This window comes from Salvelinus fontinalis, chromosome 3 (assembly GCF_029448725.1).
Source record: "Salvelinus fontinalis isolate EN_2023a chromosome 3, ASM2944872v1, whole genome shotgun sequence".
NCBI lineage: Eukaryota > Metazoa > Chordata > Actinopteri > Salmoniformes > Salmonidae > Salvelinus > Salvelinus fontinalis.
Genome location: NC_074667.1, coordinates 21483929 through 21505734, shown reverse-complemented (window position 1 = coordinate 21505734; position 21806 = coordinate 21483929). Strand labels below are relative to the sequence as shown.

General features: G+C 40.6%; 1 protein-coding gene across 1 annotated transcript in view; it reads right to left on the bottom strand.

The window, feature by feature from the left end:
- Window positions 1-557: 557 nt before the first annotated feature.
- Window positions 558-21806, bottom strand: part of LOC129840886 (N-terminal EF-hand calcium-binding protein 1-like) — a 91091-nt gene continuing 69842 nt past the window's right edge. Inside the window, exon 14 of the mRNA XM_055908934.1 lies at window positions 558-851. Within this exon, the coding sequence (XP_055764909.1) occupies window positions 826-851 (26 nt within the window). The 3' untranslated portion in view covers window positions 558-825. The remainder of the gene's footprint in view (window positions 852-21806) is intronic.

Sequence of the window (21806 nt, the reverse complement as noted above, 5' to 3'; positions counted from 1 at the left end):
TACAGCCCAGCTTCATAATATTGATTTTTGAAGATCACCACTATATTTCTTCTGAGTCAATTAACAACAGCCAAGATAAGTACAAAATCCTTTTATCCTATGTACCTTTAACATTTTTAAGGGAACTATCCCTTTAAGACTGTAGCTTCCCTGTATGTGAGTGTATTAAGATGTCCTGCTAAGAGGTCTGGAACTTTATGGGCACAGGTGGAAGTGCACTCCCCCTGGAAACAAGTTGGCTGTTACAAGCCCCACTGCCGGTTCCCCTTCAGTCACTAGTACACTAGCTTTTCCTGTCAGGAACTAAGAACATAGGACAGTATATCATTTTGTTGAGGAAAGATAAAAGGGTAATCTCAAAACCCCCCCTAAACTCACCATCCATCTAATTTAGAGAATTACAGAAATACAATTAGCATCAAGGATATCGTCAATAAGATGTGACAATGACAGTAAATAAAACAAAATACATGTTTTTTTATTGTTACACTTTTTATTAATTATATTTTATATAGGAACAATTGGAGTCCAGATATAATTTTGATTTAGATATAATAGTGTGTGTGGTGTTCCCCCTCACATAGGGAAGAGCAGGACACCACTGAATATGTTGTGTTTATCACTATTATATTTAGAGGGGAGGTGCATGGAGACCAAGTCCTCATCCTCCAGCTCTAGTCTCTCCATTGGATACGTTCTCAGCATTTCCGTGATCATTGTGCTGTTCTGGCCTCATTATACCCTGGTCATTCTTGAACAAGGGTACGACCACATACTGCGATGAGCTGTTGTCCATGGCACTGAATCTGAACCAGTAGACTTCTCTCACTGGTGCTGTGAAGATAATGTACCTGCATCAGATGAAAAACAGAGAGCGATACACTGTACGTCTATCATAGACACTGGAGCAGCCTGTTAGTGATATTGGACTCATTGCCTATAGCTGGTGTTGGCAATTTATGTTATTCTTCAATAACACGAACTCCAAAGCAAATCAGGGGGAGGAAAATAGGTTTATTCAAAGAGGACAAATCATACGGGGAGGTAGATGGTCATTCTCCCCTGTCCTCAGTGATGCTCTCTAGTGATTCTGTCACGCCCTGGCCTTAGTTTGACATGGGGGATGTATGTGTTTTGTATTGTCTAGGGTTTTTTGTATGTTTATGGGGCAGTGTTTAGTCTAGGTGTATGTATGTCTATGGTTGCCTAGATTGGTTCTCAATTAGAGACAGCTGTCTATCGTTGTCTCTGATTGGGAGCCATATTTAGGCAGCCATAGTCATTAGGTAGTTTGTGGGTGATTGTCTATGTCTATGTGTAAGTTGCCTGTGTCTGCACTCATTGTTTATATAGCTTCACGGTTCGTTGTTTCGTTTAGTTTGTCAGTGTCGTTTCGTCTTCAAATAGAGAGAAGATGTATTGTTATCACGCTGTGCCTTGGTCCTCCTCACTTAAATGTTACGACGAACGTGACAGATTCTCTCCTGTGGTTCTCTCCAGCGGTTCTCTCCCCAGAACAAAGGGACAGCATGCAGTTTTATAACCCAGCCCTAGCCTGTTGTTGACCAATTAGAATTCCTTGCAATAAAACTAGCCAATGACCAAGTAACAAGTATCCTATTTCAGAAGACATATTCCTTCCATGTCTCTGAACCATTCATTAATAATTCCCTATTACAGAAAAAACACAATTTCCCTTAATCGTTATTACTCTATGGACTTCTCGTCCTTTTGACCTCTCGTCCTCTGTCTCTGCGCTGTGTATTTATCTTCGACATATTCTTACACTGGCCTCTGTGGACACATGTGGTTTATTTTGTAGATTGGTATGTGAGCAGTACGTGAAATTGGGCTGTAGGCGTGGATAGTGTTGGTGATGACTTTGGGGTAGACCACAGTGGTTATTGAAGGGTCCCACTATTTGACCTAAACCAGCAGAGAATGCCACCTTTGGTCTCGCTGTGAATACAGGGGAAGGACACAGATGTTTGATATTATGCACACTGTTGTACGGACACAGGTAGCCTAGCGTTTAGAGCGTTGGGCCAGTAACCGAAAGGTCACCCTGAGCAAGGCACTTAACCCTACTTTGCTCCAGGGGCGCCATACTACCACGGCTGGGGTTCGGTACTGTCACGTTCTGACCATAGTTCTTTTGTGTTTTCTTTGTTTTAGTGTTGGTCAGGACGTGAGCTGAGTGGGCATTCTATGTTGTGTGTCTAGTTTTCCTGTTTCTATGTTTGGCCTGATATGGTTCTCAATCAGAGGCAGGTGTTAGTCATTGTCTCTGATTGGGAACCATATTTAAGTAGCTTGTTTTGTGTTGGGGTTTTGTGGGTGGTTGTCTTCTGTCTTTGTGTCTATGCACCAGATAGGACTGTTCGGTTTTTCACATTTGTTGTTTTGTATTTTGTAGTGTTCACGTTTTTTGTCGTTATTAAACATGATGAACACTAACCACGCTGCGCTTTGGTCCGATCCCTGCTACACCTCCTCTTCAGACGAAGAGGAGGAAATCTGCCGTTACACCCAGTGTCTGTTGGAAAGCAGACTGAACCAGGTTTTCTCTAGGATTTTGCCTGTGCTTAGCTCTATTCCATTTATTTTTATCCTGAAAAACTCCCTAGTCCTTGCCAATGACAAACATACCCATAACATGATACAGCCACCCCCATGCTTGAAAAAATTAAGAGTGGCACTCAGTGATGTGCTGTGTTGGATTTGCCCCAAACATAACACTTTGTATTCAGGACATAAAGTTCATTTCTTTGCCACATTTTTTGCAGTTTTACTTTAGTGCCTTGCTGCAAACAGGATGCTTGTTTTGGAATATTTCCTTCTTTTCACTCTGTCATTTAGGTTAGTATGGTGGAGTAACTACAATGTTGTTGATCCATCCTCAGTTTTCTCCTATCAAAGCAATTCAACTCTATAACTGTTTTAAAGTCACCATTGGCATCATGGTGAAATCCCTGAATGGTTTCCTTCCTCTCCGGCAACTGAGTTAGGAAGGACGCCTGTATCTTTATAGTGACTGGGTGTATTGATACACCATCCAAAGTGTAATTAATAACGTCACCATGCTCAAAGGGATATTCAATATCTGCTTTTTTATGTTTACCAATCTACCAATAGGTCCCGTTTTTTGCAAGGCATTGGAAAATCTCCCTGGTCTTTGTGGTTGAATCTGTGTTTGAAATGCACTGCTTAACTTGAGGGACCTTACAGATAATTGTATGTGGGTGCATCTGTACGTGTTTTGTTGCCTGACAGTAGTGCAACAACAACCCAACCAATCTATTGGTCCACAGAAAACCGGTAAATACTGGCCACATCAGTGACTGCAATTACTGTATGTAGTGACACCCAAAAAGATTCCAAGGTATACTCTGTTTGGCCTGAAATATACTTGGCATTGCTGGATCTTTACATAATAAATGACATACTTAAACTAAGGGTCTGTGATGAAATTACAGTTTATCTAAATTTGACACACAAAAGTTAAAATTAATCTGTTTAAATCTGTTGCCTAACAAAAACAATGTAAAGAACAGCACAAAAACTAAACCTACAGAGATTTTAGGAGGAAATCTGTGCAAGATGTTATCCTGAGGGGGGAAACACACAACACTAGTCACTTTAGATTTGGTCACTGCTCTGTACAATCTCCATGCATACAATAAGTTCCAGTTATCTACAACAACAAGAATTGACCCAACTTCCACGTAAGTCAAATTTTCACTTAATCATGTGTTGATGTCAATTGAAAATTTGACTTGAGTGAGCATTAGGATTCGCCCCTTTGTGATAATGTTTAATGTCATGATCTTACACAATTCAAATGCTGTCATAATCATCTGTGGATGTTAAATGATCTAACACTGTCATGTCACATGGGATGAACAAACCAATGTTCTGGCTTGTTGTCAGGCTAATCTTAAGATTGATGATCATAACCTCAAATTGAGGTATCCTGATTGAAATGATCATCATCATATCATGAGGATGGTCATGCAGTTGTATTGACACGTCACCTATTATGACCCCTTATGACATCTGTCTGTCATGCTTATATCAATGTCAAGTCGCTTTAACAGTGGATTACGGCCAAGGACGTTTTGTAAATGCACACAAAGCCAGCCCCACATATTCATTATCCATTTTTTTCCCTATGCATCATATAATTTCAATACACATTAAATCCCCCCTGACATTATAAGGCTTTGGTGCAACACACGATCAAAGGGACAAATTTAGACAACGTGTGTTCTCCAAAGCACTGTTTTTTATTTTGGAGCCAGTCTAGGGAATTAATAGTAGCCTAAGGCAGGATATGGATAAGCTATCACATTGGGATTTACTTTTGGATTCTAAAAATCAAGGGTTATCAGACTTTCCGGCAAACTAAAACACACATTTTCCAACCAGGTTCCAGATGAATTGGTCACGGTGGTTACGTCTCAAAAGGCACCCTATTCCTTACATTGTGCCCTTTTGACCAGAGCCCTATCTATTGTCTCTGGTCAAAAATGGTACACTACGAAGGAAATAGGGTGCCATTTGGAACAGTGTGACTCAGCATTTTCAAGATAATTTTAGCTTCTAATCAACCCAACAGAGCTTTTTCCAAATGGAATATCCTACAGAAAGGCAGGCTTACAGTATATTTGGCACTGGCGTAGTATCATTGCTATTTCAATTTAATGCAGTACAATATTTTTTTCCCAGGCGAGTGCGGTATGCTGTGCTGTACTGTGACGCTTGCAAAAAAAGTCTGCAGCCACGTTCCTTTGCTAAGACGGTTCATTGCGCATTCACAGTTGCCCCTCCCTCGCATGCCTGCTTCACCTGGGACTACTTCAGAGATTCCTGTTTTACTACCGTCAAAAGGCAACAATAGCCACGATGCTGTTGACAACATGACTGCAGTTGTTTATGAACCCATAACAATCTAAGCCGTGTCTAAGCTGGGGGAGGGGGTTCTACTATGCTATATGGAATTGTTTTAAGAAGGTCATGCCAAGGAACATTTAGCTATTTGATTTTGAATTTGAAGACCCGTTAAAGTATGAAAAATAAATATATCAATCTACACACAATACCCCATAATGACAAAGCAAAAACAGGTAAAAACATTTTTAAAACTGAAATATTACATTTGCATAAGTATTCAGACCATTTACTCAGCACTTTGAGAGTCTTCTTGGGTATGACGCTACAAGCTTGGCACACCTGTATTTGGGGAGTTTCTCCCATTCTTCTCTGCAGATCCTCTCAAGCTCTGTCAGGTTGGATGGAGAGCGTTGCTGCACAGCTATTTTGAAGTCTCTCCAGACATGTTCGATTGAGTTCAAGTCCGGGCTCTGGCTGGGCCACTCAAGGACATTCAGAGACTTCACCCGAAGCCACTCCTGCATTGTCTTGGCTGTGTGCTTAGGGTCATTGTCCTGTTGGAAGGTGAACCTTAACCCTAGTCTGAGGTCCTGAGTGCTCTGGAGCAGGTTCATCAAGGATCTCTCTGTACTTTACTCCGTTCATCTTTGCCTCGATCCTGACTAGTCTCCCAGTCTCTGCCGCTGAAAAATATCCCCACAGCATGATACTACCACCACCATGCTTCACCGTAGGGATGGTGCCAGGTTTCCTCCAGACGTGACGCTTGGCATTCAGGCCAAAGAGTAAAACTTTGGTTTCATCAGACCAGTGAATCTTGTTTCTCATGATCTGAGAGTCTTTAGGTGCATTTTGGCAAACTCCAAGCGGGCTGTCATGTGCCTTTTACTGAGGCTTCCGTCTGACCACTCTACCATAAAGGCTTGATTGGTGGCGTGCTGGAGAGATGGGTGTCCTTCTGGGAGGTTCTCCCATCTCCACAGAGGAACTCTAGAGCTCTGTCAAAGTGACTATCAGGTTCTGTGTCACCTCCCTGACCAAGGCCTTTCTCCCCCGATTGCTCAGTTTGACCGGGCGGCCAGCTCTAGGAAGAGACTTGGTGGTGCAAAACTTCTTCCATTTAAGAATGATGGAGGCCACTGTGTTCTTTGAGACCTTCAATGCTGCAGAATTGGTTTTGTACCCTTCCCCAGATCTGTGCCTCGAAACAATCCTGTCTCGGAGTTCCACGGACAATTCCTTCGACCTCGTGGCTTGGTTTTTGCTCTGACATGCATATATAGACAGGTGTGTGCCTTTCCAAATCATGTCCAATCAATTGAATTTACCACAGGTGGAATCCAATCAAGTTGTAGAACCATCTCAAGGATGATCAATGGAAACAGGATGTATCTGAGCTCAATTGTGAGTCTCATAGCAAAGGGTCTAAATACTTATGTAAATAAGGTATATCTTATTTTTGTTTTTAATACATTTACAAACATTTCTCAAAAGATGTTTTAGTTTTGTGATAATGGGGTGTTGTGTGTAGATTGCTGAGGATTCAAACAAAAAAATTCGAATTTTGAATAAGGCTGTAACGTAACAAAATGTGTAAAAAGTCAAGGGGTCTGAATACTTTCCGAAGGCACTATACTTCCATTCATTTTTTATTGCAATTGTTTTTATTGTTTTTTAAAAGAAGATATACAGATAGAACATAATGTAACAACATAAATAAAGCAACAAGTTGCATTGATACTATTCTATGTAACAGCTGATGGACCAAAAAATATATACAGTACCAGTCAGAAGTTTGGACACACCTACTCATTCAAGGGTTTTTCTTTATTTTTTACTATTTTCTACATTGTGGAATAACAGTGAAGACATCAAAACTATGAAATAACACAAATGGAATCATGTAGCAATCATGTAGCAACCAAAAAAAGTGTTCAACAAATCCAAACATTATTCTCATTTAGATTCTTCAAAGTAGCCATCCTTGATGACAGTATATATACATACACACATGCAGTGATCAGCATAGCATAACATACAACCTTTCAAACAGATTTTTGTGCATAGTGTGATGTGCCACAATACACAATAGCCCCTTTCAAATCACCCAGATAAACCCCCTCTTATTGCTAAGATGGCAGGGCTATACAGGTCAATAATCATACCATTAACTTGTATTCCCTGTAGTGGATTTAGTTGGTATGGCATGTACTGACGTAGATTTGTATGTCCGATGTCTACGGGCTATACTGAGTTACATGATAACGGAGGTGAATTACAAATGCGAAGTAAACCAATGAAAGTAGAGATCCCACGATCTCCAATGATAGCTTAGATGTATAACTACAAACTATGGTGGAGAAAGATAACTGCTATTGCTGCGTTGTGCTTCTACCATGGATTAACAACATGGGTTAGCATCAAGGCTAGCTCAAACAGAAGCAAAAACTAGCAGTAAACCAAAACAGGGAAATCCTTTGCTTTAAATTATAAGTAAACTAATGGTTGCCTCAAACAATGAGAGCTAAACATAGACATATCTGATATAGGCAGAAAGCTTCAATTCTTGTTAATCTAACTGCACTGTCCAATTTACAGTATATATTACAGTGAAAGAATAGCATGCTATTATTTGAGGAGAGTGCACAGTTTTGATCATGAAGTTATTTATAAACAAATTATGCACATTTGGGCACTCTTGATACAAAATTAACAGAAATGCAATTGTTCATTGGATCGTCTAAAACTTTGCACATACACTACTGTGCTGGAATAATACATTATGGCCTTTCTCTTGCCTGAACGTTTTTTTTCTTCTTTGTATTATCTTTTACCAGATCTATTGTGTTATATTCTCCTACACTCCTTTCACATTTCCACAAACCTCAAAGTGTTTCCTTTCAAACAGTACCAATAATATGCATATCCTTGCTTCAGGGCCTGAGCTACAGGCAGTTAGATTTGGGCATGTCATTTTAGGTGAAAATTGAGGGGAAAAAAGGGGCAGATCCGTAAGAGTTTTACAAATCAACAAAAGTAACGTCCATGCAGCTGGATGGACCAGTTCAGTCCTTAAACTGGCAAGCAAAACACTAGCCTTCAGATACCCACATGGTTTGTTAGGCTATCGTTTTACCCAAAGTTGGAAAGAGAGAATGGAATTACTGTTGTGTTCGATCTTCACTTGCATGTCAAATTCTTCAGAATTAAATCCTTAGCTGGCACTGGTTCTGAGAAGCTTTTTAAGAACACCATCTGGGGTTGTTATCTTCAAATCCGCAGGGTACCATAGGCCATAACGGATTCCCTCACCTCCCTGAAGGCAGCTCTCTGCTTGGTAACCGCCTGAGTGTAGTCAGGGTAGATTCGGGTCTGGTCTCTAAGCGGGATATCACCTGTTGGCCTCGGCTGCTTTGAAGAGGATTGCTTCTTTCTGTTGTTAGAAGTGGCCTCTTATCACGAGAGCGATGTGCGCGGTCTAGCAGCGGGGGTTTGTCCAGGCTGAGTGTCAGCTGTAGCATCTCTGCGATCAACTCTGTAGTGCACTTGCCATCCTCCTGTCTATCTCTCACACCCGTCATGCATAAATTCGAACGATGGACTCTAGACTCCAAATGTAGATTTTTCTAAGTTCCTTGATTTCCTTTTTAATTTGGAGAACATTCCTTTCCAGTGTGGTGATTGAGTCAAAGTGGCCATTAGCTGCCATCTCCAGGCTGGTCGTGCAGATGTCCAGTGTCTCATGGTTGGATCTAGCCTGTTCAGTGGCAGTTTTCAGCTCCTCTCTCAGCTGGCTAACCTGGTTTTGTAGCTCTGCTGACTGCATCTCTGCCTATTCGTCCATTTTGTCAATTAATTCCTGCTTCATTTCAATTAATGCCTGTAGAACAGCTTCTTGTCCAGTCGCCTCGACTGTGCATTGTTCAGCCATCGGTGTAGCCTCATGGTCCTTGGCTAGGCTAGCTGGTCTGTTAGCATTAGGCTGATTCTTGCGGTTGGTGCCTGACATCGTCAACAAAAAATGACAAAAACGTGACAGTAAGCCTTAAAATTGAATCTCACGTTTTAGAGTGGTATTTTGATCAAAATTGCAATCTGCCCACATGTTTTGGAACAAACTAATCAAATACTTAAACGTTCTGGCGAGGAGCTCAGAAAAGTACGTCCTCACATGGTGCCGCTCCAAGCACTCCCCATAATAAATTTTAAAAAATGGTGCTGGGGACCTTCAGCCAAGTCTTGTGAGGCCTGTTGGCATTCTATAGCAAAATAAGTCTCACATTTCCACAGAGGTGTCATTTTAGTGTGTAGCCGAAACTTTTCGGATGCTACAGACAGAAGTTGGCAGATCGGCTGTACCAACTTCAGACGAGTCCCAAGACGCTTATGGGGGTCGTAGAGCAAAACACCATTGTGTTTGTGAGAGACTCATCTTTCCATAGAGGGGTCAAACCATTCGGAAGTTACAGACAATTTTGTGAGAAGACCGATTTTCGGGATGTCTCAGGGTTTGACAAACACCGCTCTAGCTCAATTCGCGGAATTTTCGCAGACGCAGGCGGTGATTCCACTTCCGGCGTTTATGTTGACAGTTGGGACACTTCGGCTATGAACAGAGCGTGACCCGGCAGGATAATCCCATTCATTATTGTGTCATCTAGCATTGGCAGAGGAACGCGCCCTCCATCTGTAGATAATTGCCAACAAACTTTGTGCTTTTTGTCAGTCTGTAAGAGAGATTGTAACATTAATGATTTACCGTTGCTGCAGGACAGGCTATTTGAAAAGTAACTTATTAACAAATGTATCTGCAGATACATATACCGAACACATATACAGTATGTGTATCCTACACTCAGTGGCCAGTTTATTAGGTACACCACCTTGTTCACGAAAACAGACAGTGAGTCACGTGGCCGTGGCTTACTATATAAAGCAGGCAGACAGGGATCGAGGCATTTAGTTACGGTTGGATTGAACGTTAGAATGGGCAAACCAGTGCCAGGCGCGCCAGTTCCAGTATCTCAGAAATGGCCGGCCTCCTGAGCTTTTCACGCACAACAGTGTCTACCAAGAATGGTGCGATAAACAAAAAACATCCAGTCAGGGGCAGTTCTGTGGGCAAAAACAGCTTTTTGATGAGAGAGGTTGAAGGACAATGGCAGAAATCGTGCAAGCCAACAGACGGGCCACAAACTGGCAAACAGTGGTGTGAAGAACGACATCTCGGAACGCTTAACTTGCCGGTCCTTGTCACAGATGGGCTATTGCAGCAGACGACCACACCGGGTTCCACTCCTATTAGCTAAAAACAAGAAGAAATGGCTCTAGTGGGCACGCTATCACCAACACTGGATAATTGAGGAGTGGAAAAATAAATTCTGGTCTGACGAATCCCAGTTCCTGTTGCATCATGCTGACGGTAGAGTCAGGATTTGGCAGAAGCAGCATGAGTCCATGACTCCATCCTGCCTGGTGTCAACGGTACAGGCTGGTGGCGGTGGTGTAATGGTGTGGGGAGGTTTTCCTGGCACACGTTAAGTCCCTTGATACCAATTGAGCAACATTTGAATGCCGCACCTTGTGGAATCCATGCCTCGAAGAATTCAGGCTGTTGTGGAGGCAAAGGGGGGTCCGACCTGGTACTAGATGAGTGTACATACAGTAATAAAATGTGTTCATCATAGAGAGAAAGCGAGTAAATTAGTTTATGAATCCTATGCTGGATGTCTCCACAAATCCAATGTACAACAATTCACACAACAGGAAATGCTTCTCTCTCACTGTTGTGTGTGTAAATGGGTTTTCACAGTGTGACACCTTGACGAGTTCATTTGCGTTAAGGTTACAACTGAAAGGAATTTAAGTAAAGTGAAAAATAAAGCAAGTGCGGCACTGTGTGTCGGTTGATAAATGTTCAGTATATTTCTCCCACCTACTACTTCGGATAGCGAATGGCAAGGACAGTATACAATGCTGTTCTGAGAATTCGACTCACTATGGATGGACCTATTGTACTGAATCATCTATAGGCAAGAGCTCTACAGACAACAATCCCCTCTATAGACAACCAATGATTGTGTACATTAGCTTTAACAATCTGCATAATACTTAATTTCTAATGCATTGTAATTCAGTTATAATGCATTGTAAGTATGTTGTAATTTTTATTCTGATTTATAACAGCCATGTTGAGTTAGTTGAAAAGGCTCATACATGCTTATAACTAGTAATAAATCATTATACCTGTTGACTTTCGGTAAATTGTTACTCTAATCTGTAACACTGTCTTATCTGCAATACCCAAGAGAATGAACACTGTACAGCAGCTTATTAACTAATGCAACACAAGCCCAATGTATTAAGCATACGGTTTAAAATAATAATGAACCAAGCAATAAGTACACTACTGGAATATTGGAATCTTTCACAACCTAATAAAAACATTATTCTCTGGATTCCCTAAACTCTAAAAGCAGTGTTGTCAAAGAATAATGTATTATTCCACGGTGCATTGGTATTTATGTTACCGAGCATTTTCTGTAGAGCAGAACTTCCTCTAGTAATTCAAAGGCGAGAAGAGAGAATAAGATAAATCGTTGAGATATAAATCAAGATTATTTAGTAGGATACGAACACAGTGAAGACTAGAGACAAAGGGCCTATTCAGACGAATCTTTCTGATTCTGGTGAATTCCTTTAGTGGTGAATCTTAAAGTAACTACCCAGTGTTTCCAGATTTCAATGAAATATGACCTATAATTACTTGCAATATGAGTTAAATAGTTTTCCTTCCAAAAAATGGTAATTAAGTATGTAAAAAGTAGCTTTTCTGTGTTGAATGGTGTGGACATACCCCAACAACAGAATGGTGTGGGTGTATAACGGTCATTAAAAATATTAACGCAAGTACACTGCTGATTGGTCAGCTCATCCTCCTCAGAGAGATGACGTTATGTTCTGTGAGGAAAGAGCAAGCATTTTTTAAGCGGTCTGTTTGAGATACAGGTTTGAGGTGGGGTTTTTTTAAAGTATTTTTTTCTCCAATTTATACTTAGGCCACAAATACAATTATTGGACAAGTCAACAACATTATTTGGATATGATTAACAGAATAAATATGAACTTTTTAAAGTTAGATTTTCACTGGTCAATTACTTTACCTTCCACTTAAGTCCAATTTTTATATAGTTATGCATTGATGTCGAAGTAAGACTAAGTTAAAAGTTTGACTTTAGTGGAAGTTAGGATTCACACCTATGTTTGCATGTGTCACCTTTTATAGCTGTCTTTATTTCTACTTCACTTTATTTGTTTTACCTTTGTTCTTCTCTTCCTTCATGTTCTATTCCTTTGAAGTTGTATTCCCTCTGTCTTGAAAATAAACTGTGCACCACTGCCCATTCTATGTAAAATGTATGTATCTGGATTTAAATGTAAAGAAATCGATTTAAAAGTAAAACCACTTCGGAGATTCAGGGCCTGCACTGACTAAAATGTATGAGAGCTCATCGACTTTTCCCCCTGTCCATGTAATGTTATTAATTGTGATCTAAAAGACAAAACTGATCTTAAGTAAGCACTCCTACTCTGAGACACTTTATGAATATGGTCCCAGATTTCTTACAGCCTAGCCAATGTGGCAACAGTGTGACACATACAGTAAGACCACTCTTTCCTCAAGATGGTAATGTTATTCACAGGCCGCCTAATTATTGTGGCCGCATCTTGTGTGTGTGTGTGTGTGTGTGTGTGTGCTGCGTCTCAGCCACAGACGGGGAGGAACAGGAGGCGCTAACACATGACTGGCCCTCATCTACATCTAATGTCCTTGCTATCCACTGCATATTCATTCAAGCGGCATACTGTATGGTTCTGGAGTAGGTTCATTTCCAAACCAAATTTCAATCACGAGGCAACTGTTTTCAGTGTGCAACATCTGTGGATGTGCCATTATGTTGCCAGATTTGAAAAACAAATACATGTGTAGCTTAATATTCATAGAAAAGGGATAACTCAAGCAAACCAAAAATATTAAAAAGAGAACAATGACATACTTTGTTTTATTCATCTTGATGAGTTGTGTGAATAAATGTATTGGGTTGCAAAATGCTGCTCTTGACAGGTGATCTCGACGGTTGGCTAGGACTCAAAATACACAATCCAAGCAGACAAATTCAACTGTTGTGGTGCAAATGATTGACAATGAAAGTCTGTTGAATGCAGTATAGAAGCACAGAAATCCCTCTTACGATTGTGGAGGAATAACCTATTACAGTATGTAGAGAAAATGTAAGTCATAACTACAATGCCTTCAGAAAGCATTCACACCCTTTGACTTATTCCACATTTTGTTGTGTTACAGCCTGAATTCAAAATTGATTAAATATACAGTACCAGTCAAAAGTTTGGACACACCTACTCTTTTTTTCTTAATTTAAAAAAACAATTTTCTACATTGTAGAATAATATGAAGACATCAAAACTATGAAATAACATATATGGAATCCAGTGTAGGCTCCTCAGAGGAGGAAGGGGAGATTTAATTAATTTATTTGCAAATTATGGTGGAAAATAAGTATTTGGTCACCTACAAACAAGCAAGATTTCTGGCTCTCACAGACCTGTAACTTCTTCTTTAAGAGGCTCCTCTGTCCTCCACGCGTTACCTGTATTAATGGCACCTGTTTGAACTTGTTATCAGTATAAAAGACACCTGTCCACAACCTCAAACAGTCACACTCCAAACTCCACTATGGCCAAGACCAAAGAGCTGTCAAAGAACACCAGAAACAAAATTGTAGACCTGCACCAGGATGGGAAGACTGAATCTGAAATAGGTAAGCAGCTTGGTTTGAAGAAATCAACTGTGGGAGCAATTATTAGGAAATGGAAGACTTACAAGACCACTGATAATCTAAAGCAAAACCTTTGAATGAGTAGGTGTGTCCAAACGTTTTACTGGTACTGTATATATTTTTCTCACCTCATCTACACACAATACCCTATAATGACAGAGTGAAAATATGTTTTTAGAAATGTTTGCATTTATTAATTTATTGAAAATGAAATACAGAAATATCTTGTTTACATAAGTATTCATTCCCCTGAGTCAATACTTTGTAGAATCACATATGGCAGCAATAACAGCTGTGAGTCTTTCTAGGTAAGTCTCTAAGAACTTTCCACACTTGAATTGTGCAACGTTTGCCCATTATTATTTTTTTAATTCATCAAGCTCTGTCAAATTGGATGTTGACCATTGCTAACCATTTTCAGGTCTTGCCATAGATTTTCCAGTACATTTAAGTCAAAACTGTAACTCGGCCACTCAGGAACATTCAATGTCTTCTTGGTAAGCAACTCCAGTGTAGATTTGGCCTTGTGTTTAAGGTTATTGTCCTGCTGAAAGGTGAATTAATCTCCCAGTATATGGTGGAAAGCAGACTTAACCAAGTTTTCCTCTAGGATTTCCCCTGTGCTTAGCTCCATTCCGTAAATGTTTTATCCTGAAAAACTACCCAGTCCATAACGATTACAAGCATACCCATAACACGATGTAGCCACCACTATGCTTGAAAATATGGATAGTTGTACTCAGTAATGTGTTGTATTGGATTTTCCCCAAACATAACACTTTGTATTCAGGACAGAAAGTGAATTGCTTTGCCACATTTTTTGCAGTTTTACTTTAGTGCCTTGTAAATAGGATGCATGTTTTGGAATATTTTTATTCAGTACAGGCTTCCTTCTTTCCACTTTTTCATTTAGGTTAATATTGTGGAGTAACTACAATGTTGTTGATCCATCCTCAGTTTTCTCCTATCACAGCAATTAAACTCCATAACTGTTTTAAAGTCACAATTGGCCTCATGGTGATATCCCTGAGCAGTTTCCTTCCTCTTCGGCAACTAAGTTAGGAAGGACGCATGTAGCTTTGCAGTGATTGGGAGTATTGATACACCATCCAAAGTCTAACTAATAACTTCACCATGTTAAAAGGGATATTCAATGCCTGTGCTTTTTTTTTTTTACCCATCTACCAATAGGTGCTCTTTGCGAGGCATTGGAAAATCTCCCTGGTGTTTGTGGTTGAATCTTTGTTTGAAATTCACTGCTCGACTGAGGGACCTTACAGATAATTGTATGTGTGGAATACGGAGATGAGGCAGTCATTAAAAAATCAGGTTAAACCCTGTTATTGCAGGGTCCATACAACGTATTGTGACTTGTTAAGCAGGGCCTTTTGTCCGGGCCTCTGGCAGTCTCTATGGGGGTGCCACAGGGTTCAATTCTTGGACCGACTCTCTTCTCTGTATACATCAATGATTTCGCTCTTGCTGCTGGGGAGTCTCTGATCCACCTCTACGCAGACGACACCATTCTGTATACTTCTGGCACTTCTGACACTGTGTCAACAACCCACGAGACGAGCTTCAATGCCATACAACTCTCCTTCCGTGGCCTCCAACTGCTCTTAAATACAAGTAAAACTAAATGCATGCTCTTCAACCGATCGCTGCCTGCACATGCCCACCCATCCAACATCACTACTCTGGACGGTTCTGACTTAGAATATGCGGACAACTACAAATACCTAGGTGTCTGGTTAGACTGTAAACTCTCCTTCCAGACTCACATCAAACATCTCCAATCCAAAGTTAAATCTAGAATTGGCTTCCTATTTTGCAACAAAGCATCCTTCACGCATGCTGCCAAACATACCCTTGTAAAACTGACCATCCTACCGATACTTCGGCGAGTATCGGCTATTGGGTAGCCTCCAATACCCTACTCAATAAATTGGATGCAGTCTATCACAGTGCCATCCATTTTGTCACCAAAGCCCCATATACTACCCACCCCTGCAACCTGTACGCTCTCGTTGGCTGGCCCTCGCTTCATTCAGCCAGCAGCATATCCCCCTGCATACCACTGCTGGCTTGCTTCTGAAGCTAAGCAGGGTTGGTCCTGGTCAGTCCCTGGAAGTGGGAGACCAGATGCTGCTGGAAGTGGTGTTGGAGGGCCAGTAGGAGGCACTCTTTCCTCTGGTCTAAACAAAGATCCCAATTCCCCAGGGCAGTGATTGGGGACACTGCTCTGTGTAGGGTGCCGTCTTTCAGATGGGACGTTAAACGGGTGTCCTGACTCTGAGGTCATTAAAGATTCCATGGCACTTATCGTAAGAGTAGGGGTGTTACCCCCGGTGTCCTGGCTAAATTCCCAATCTGGCCCTCAACCATCACGGTCACCTAATAATCCCCAGTTTACAATTGGCTCATTCATCCCCCTCCTCTCCCCTGTAACTATTCCCCAGGTTGTTGCTGCAAATGAGAACGTGTTCAGTCAACTTACCTGGTAAAATAACGGATAAATAAAATACTTCCAGTTCCTTCCAGTTCTCTGCTGCCAATGACAGGAATGAACTACAAAAATCTCTGAAACTGGAAACACTTATCTCCCTCCCTAGCTTTGAGCAACAGCTGTCAGAGCAGCTCACAGATTACTGCACCTGTACATAGCCCATCTATAATTTAGCCCAAACAACTACCTCTCCCCCCTACTGTATTTATTTATTTTGCTCCTTTGCACCCCATTATTTCTATCTCTACTTTGCACATTCTTCCACTGCAAACCAACTATTCCAGTGTTTTACTTGCTATATTCTATTTACTTCGCCACCATGGCCTTTTTTTGCCTTTACCTCCCTTATCTCACCTCATTTGCTCACATTGTATATACTTATTTTTTCTACTGTATTATTGACTGTATGTTTGTTTTACTCCATGTGTAACTCTGTGTTATGTGTCGAACTGCTTTGCTTTATCTTTGGCCAGGTCGCAATTGTGAATGAGAACTTGTTCTCAACTTGCCTACCTGGTTAAATAAAGGTGAAATAAAATAAATTAAAAAAGCACATTTTATTCCTGAAATGATTTAGGCTTGCCGTAACAAAGGGGTTGAATACTTATTGACTGAAGACATTTCAGATTTTCATTTTTTATACATTTGTAAAAATGTAGAAAATTCCACTTTGACATTATGGAGTATTGTGTGTAGGGGAGAGACAAAAAAGCTCAAATGTAATCCATTTTAAAATTCAGGCTGAACCACAAAGGCACTGTACAGTACACTCAGGTTATTATGAAGTAATTGTGGAGCAACTTCATGATAATGAAGGGAAACATGCATTCTAAATGCTCCATAGATTTCTAACATTAGCTAATTTCATACGGTACGCACGCACACACATGTTTGATTAGATATAAGGTGTAGACATACTCCAGATACGCAAGTTCTCAATTTCATATACAGAGCTAGGATATTCTGTATAATGGGACAGTTTCTACATGCATCCAATCCGGACTTCACTGCAACCGTATGAGTCCGGGAAGATATCTGGGGTAAGATATGTTCAAGACCTGCTTAGATTTTTGTAGAATATTCTGATTCCGGAAAGGTTGTGTCAACATTCTGACATACTGTATCAAAGCCTTTATACTTATGTAGTAACAAATCCACATATTTTCAGAAATGTCTCATATCTGTAGGCATTACCTGATCATTTATGTATCCATAAAAAAATATATATTTTCAATAGATATCCTTACATATGTAATATTCATCGTCGTACGTCTGATCGAAAATGGGCTAAATTCGACTCATGAAATGTCACGCTGTTCGTAATAATGGTCGGACCAAGGCGCAGCATGCGTAGAGTTCCACATGTTCAATTATTGAAACTCACCAAAACAATACAGAAACAAACGAAACGTGAAGTAATGGAGTGCTAACAGGCACTACACAAACACAATATCTCATAACCCACAGGTGGAAAAAATGCATCTTAAGTTGTTTGTGTATGATTCCCAATTAGAGGCGGCTGGTAATCGTTGTCTCTAATTGGGAATCATACACAAACACCAACATAGAAAATAAAACCTAGAACCCCACATAGAAATAATAAACTAGACTAAAAAACCCTAGTCACGCCCTGACCTACTCTACCATAGAAAATACAGACTTTCTATGGTCAGGACGTGACATGAAATGCCCAGCGGCCAAATTATTTGACCTGTTCAGGCGTCTAAAATGATCCTGCTTCTTCACGAAGATGACATATCTTGAGCATACATTTGCACCATATTCACGGAAATGCAACCATCGTCATAATTAATCCAAGTTGCTATTTCTGAAGCACACCTCTGCTATTTCTGTTTTAAAAAGTCACAACACATTCTTCCTGTAAAGATGGAAACGTATGCCAATCTTTGCTAAAAACATATTTTATTTATTTAAAAACTTGGAGGACAGAGTGATAAAAGCAACATAATATTCAGTGCCGTCTAATTTGAATGAAGCCTGTTTCTTTGGGATGTTTTCTGTCCTCAGATATGGAAAGCTAAGGAATCCTGTTTGCAGACGAAGAGAGAGGTCCCAAGGAATGTCTTGAGAGACTAAGGGTATATCCTATATGTGTAGGCCTACATATGTTAGCAAATGTTGTATACAAAAAAAAATACAAACATCACACAGACTGGAGCAGGCTGGTTATGCAGGGTTCTGTTTAGCAAATCTGATGAATGAATGTGCGATTGCTGGGCTGGAATAGAAGTCTGCTCACCCAGTAGATCAGGGATCAGTGGAGCAAGGCCGACATATACAATTGTTTAGTGCAAATCCAACCCTTGACAATTAGGTTACAGGAGATGAGAATTACAGGTAACATTTTTAGAGGTTTGTTTTATTTTATTAATTTTATTTATGATTGCAGTTGTTCCCAATGCCGTAACCAGGGTTTGAGTTTTAGGTCCAGAAGAAAAAATGACCCCAGACATTATCTCCTTGGCTGCTGTAGGTTAATTTACCTCAGTTGACCGTTCAGTCAGTTGTAATGATGAATTGCATAAAATCATCGACTCTATTTTGACATAGCATTCACATTTGTATTCCTAGTCATTAGCAATCAAGCGCCACACAAACAGATATCAACGGAGCACACAGATGATCGTATTATCACATTCACATGAATTATTTGAATATTACGTACGATTCTGTAATAATATCAGTGATGTAGTGGTAAAAAAGGTGGGTAATAGGTCAACTATAAACTCCAGTGGGCGTTTGAGATAGGATGAACAACCACCAATATAAACAAAAACGTATTATATTTTTAGAACTGTATAGTTTGCATTTTAACTGATTTTTTTATGTATGCCTAGGCCTGTAGGGAAGGTGATGTTCATATTGAAGAAAAAAATAAAAGTTTGCTCCGAACTTGTTTGATAAGATTAGTACAGATTTTCTCAGAGGACCCCACATGGGGCCCGACCCCAAATTTGGGAACCCCTGCACTAACCTCTCTCTCTGCTTGCTTCCTCTCTCTCTGTCTCCTCTGCTTCTCCTGCATGCATTGCAGCCTGCCTCAGCCTCACCACTGAGCGCCACATCACTGTCCGTCTCAGTAGCCTACTCTCTGTAAAGCAAAGTTATGAGAATTTAGTAGCCTATTTTTTGCTCCTGCTGAGGTAGGCTCTGTTTAATGTTAGCTTCTTACGTCATTCTTCTGGCTGGCTAAGTAATACTAGCAAGAGCCCTTGAACATTACTGCAATAGAAGTCTCTGCAGACTACCCACCTGACTGACTGTAGGTATCTATAAGTGACTATTTACCAGGTGGTGGATTAGCCGTTTGAGAGTGGTGAATGTGCTGCTAAGAAGGCAAATTCGGGAGGCAAATCCACTGGACGCAGGCTATTTATTGATTCATTTAAATGTAACCTTTATTTAACTTGGCAAGTCAGTTAAGAACAAATTCTTATTTACAAACAACGAACAAACCACTATTCAGGATTCCACCCCGTTCGCAAAGAGACAGGCGTGATTAGAATTTAGTCAGATCAAGAATATAAGCGTTCGGAGCTTTGAGAAACGCTGGGAGCAATATATAGATTGCCTTTATTGTGTACAAAATATATCAGAAAAAAAATGACAGAGGTCCGGACCTTGGTGCCCTCATATATAGTTATGGCCCTGGTTGTTCCCATAGATCGAGCAACCATGTAGGCTACTGTCTATGTGTCACTGACCTTCGATAAGCGAGTAACTGGTAGGGTTGCACATTTTGGGGAATATTCAGAGGTGGAAACTTGCAGTGGGAATTAACGAGAATATATGGGAATTAATGGGAATATATGGGAATTAACGGAAATATCTGCAAATTATTATTAATGCCATTTAAATATAGATGTTTTTTGCATTGGATATATTTACCATATCATATGGAGACAAAAACAAACCTTTTACCTTATCATAAGTAGACATAAATCCTTCCAACAGAAAAAAATTATCCATCGCAACTCCCAAAAACGTTTTCAACATACATCTGTAAAATGATAGTCGAGAAACTAAAGCTTTGGTTGTCTTCCTCTCAGGCTTCCATGTCTTCTCCCTGGACCTCTTCAATGTCCACCTCTTGAACATCCGACTGAGGCCTCACCTTCACTGTCACTTTCCAAACTTGTTGAGGGTGGCTTGTTGTCAGGCTCAAAAAGCCTCATATTTGCCGGGATGGTCACCAATTTTTTAACCCTTGTATTGGTCAGCTTGTTGCGTGCTTTGGTGTGTGTTCCCAAACAAAGACCAGTTGCGCTCTGAGGCGGCTGATGTTGGTGGGATTTGGAGGATGATGGAGGCAACAGGGGAAAGAGGCTCAGATCCACAAAATCCCTTCCACCAGGTGGCTGATGAGATATGTGGGCACGACTGCCATATTGCATCTCCATCCCAAAGCCCTTGCTTGGAAGGGTACTACGCCAGACTGCCAAGAACCTTGCCCTCATCCAGGCCAAGGTGGCGAGGCACAGTAGTGATGACACCATAGGCTTTGTTGATCTCTGCACCAGACAGGATGCTACTGCCAGCATACTTGGGGTCCAACATGTACGCTGCGGCATGTATGGGCTTCAGGCAGAAGTCTTCACGCTTTTTGATGTATTTCAGAACTGCATTTTCCTCTGCTTGGAGCAACAGTGAAGCGGGCAGATTTCTTCTCTTACATCTGCAAGCAGAGTCTGAACATCAGACAGGATGGCATTGTCTCCCTCAATCTGTTCAATGTCTACTGCTATAGGTTTCAGGAGTTTCAGGCTGCTTACCACTCTCTCCGAAAATACATCATCCAGGAGGATCCTCTTGACGGGGATGTCCATATCGGCAGATTGTGATATGGCCATTTCTTGGAGAGACTCCTTCCCCTCCAGGAGACTGTCAAACATGATGACAACACCACCCCATGTACAGATACATAGTTAAGTAGTTAGATTAAACAACTGCTTTGTAAGATAAATGTTTTAAAATGAAACATGTGAATTAACACTCCTCAGTTAGCAGGCTCAAGCAATCTATAAACCACATGGTAGCAAAAACTAACTAGCAGAAATTAACAAGTTAGAAATTATTTAAACACACTTTGCTGTAGGCTACTATTTACTAGTTAACAAAAAATAATATATGTCATAAAATATATTTACCCCACCCAGTATTGTAATCAAAACTTACCAGAAAGCATGTAGTCCTTGGCTCAGACAGTGTAGTAGTGTGGGCTCAATAGCATCTCATTAGTGTGCAAGATCTTGAGAATCAGCTGTACATGTGATGGAAGAGTGCACTGCACATGTGATGGAAGAATGCACTGTGCCAGCAGAGGGTTGCAATTACATTGAATGGGGATAGTTTAACCAAAATATGCCACAAGACCTATAATTGCCTTATGTGTATCCCACAAAAAAGGTGCAATGTTATAAGCTAACTTCTTATGATCAATTTAAGCAAAATTCCCGGGCTTAACTTCCCATGGAAAAATTCCGGAAATACCAGAAAGTTTCCGACCCTTTGTAACCCTAGTAACTGGG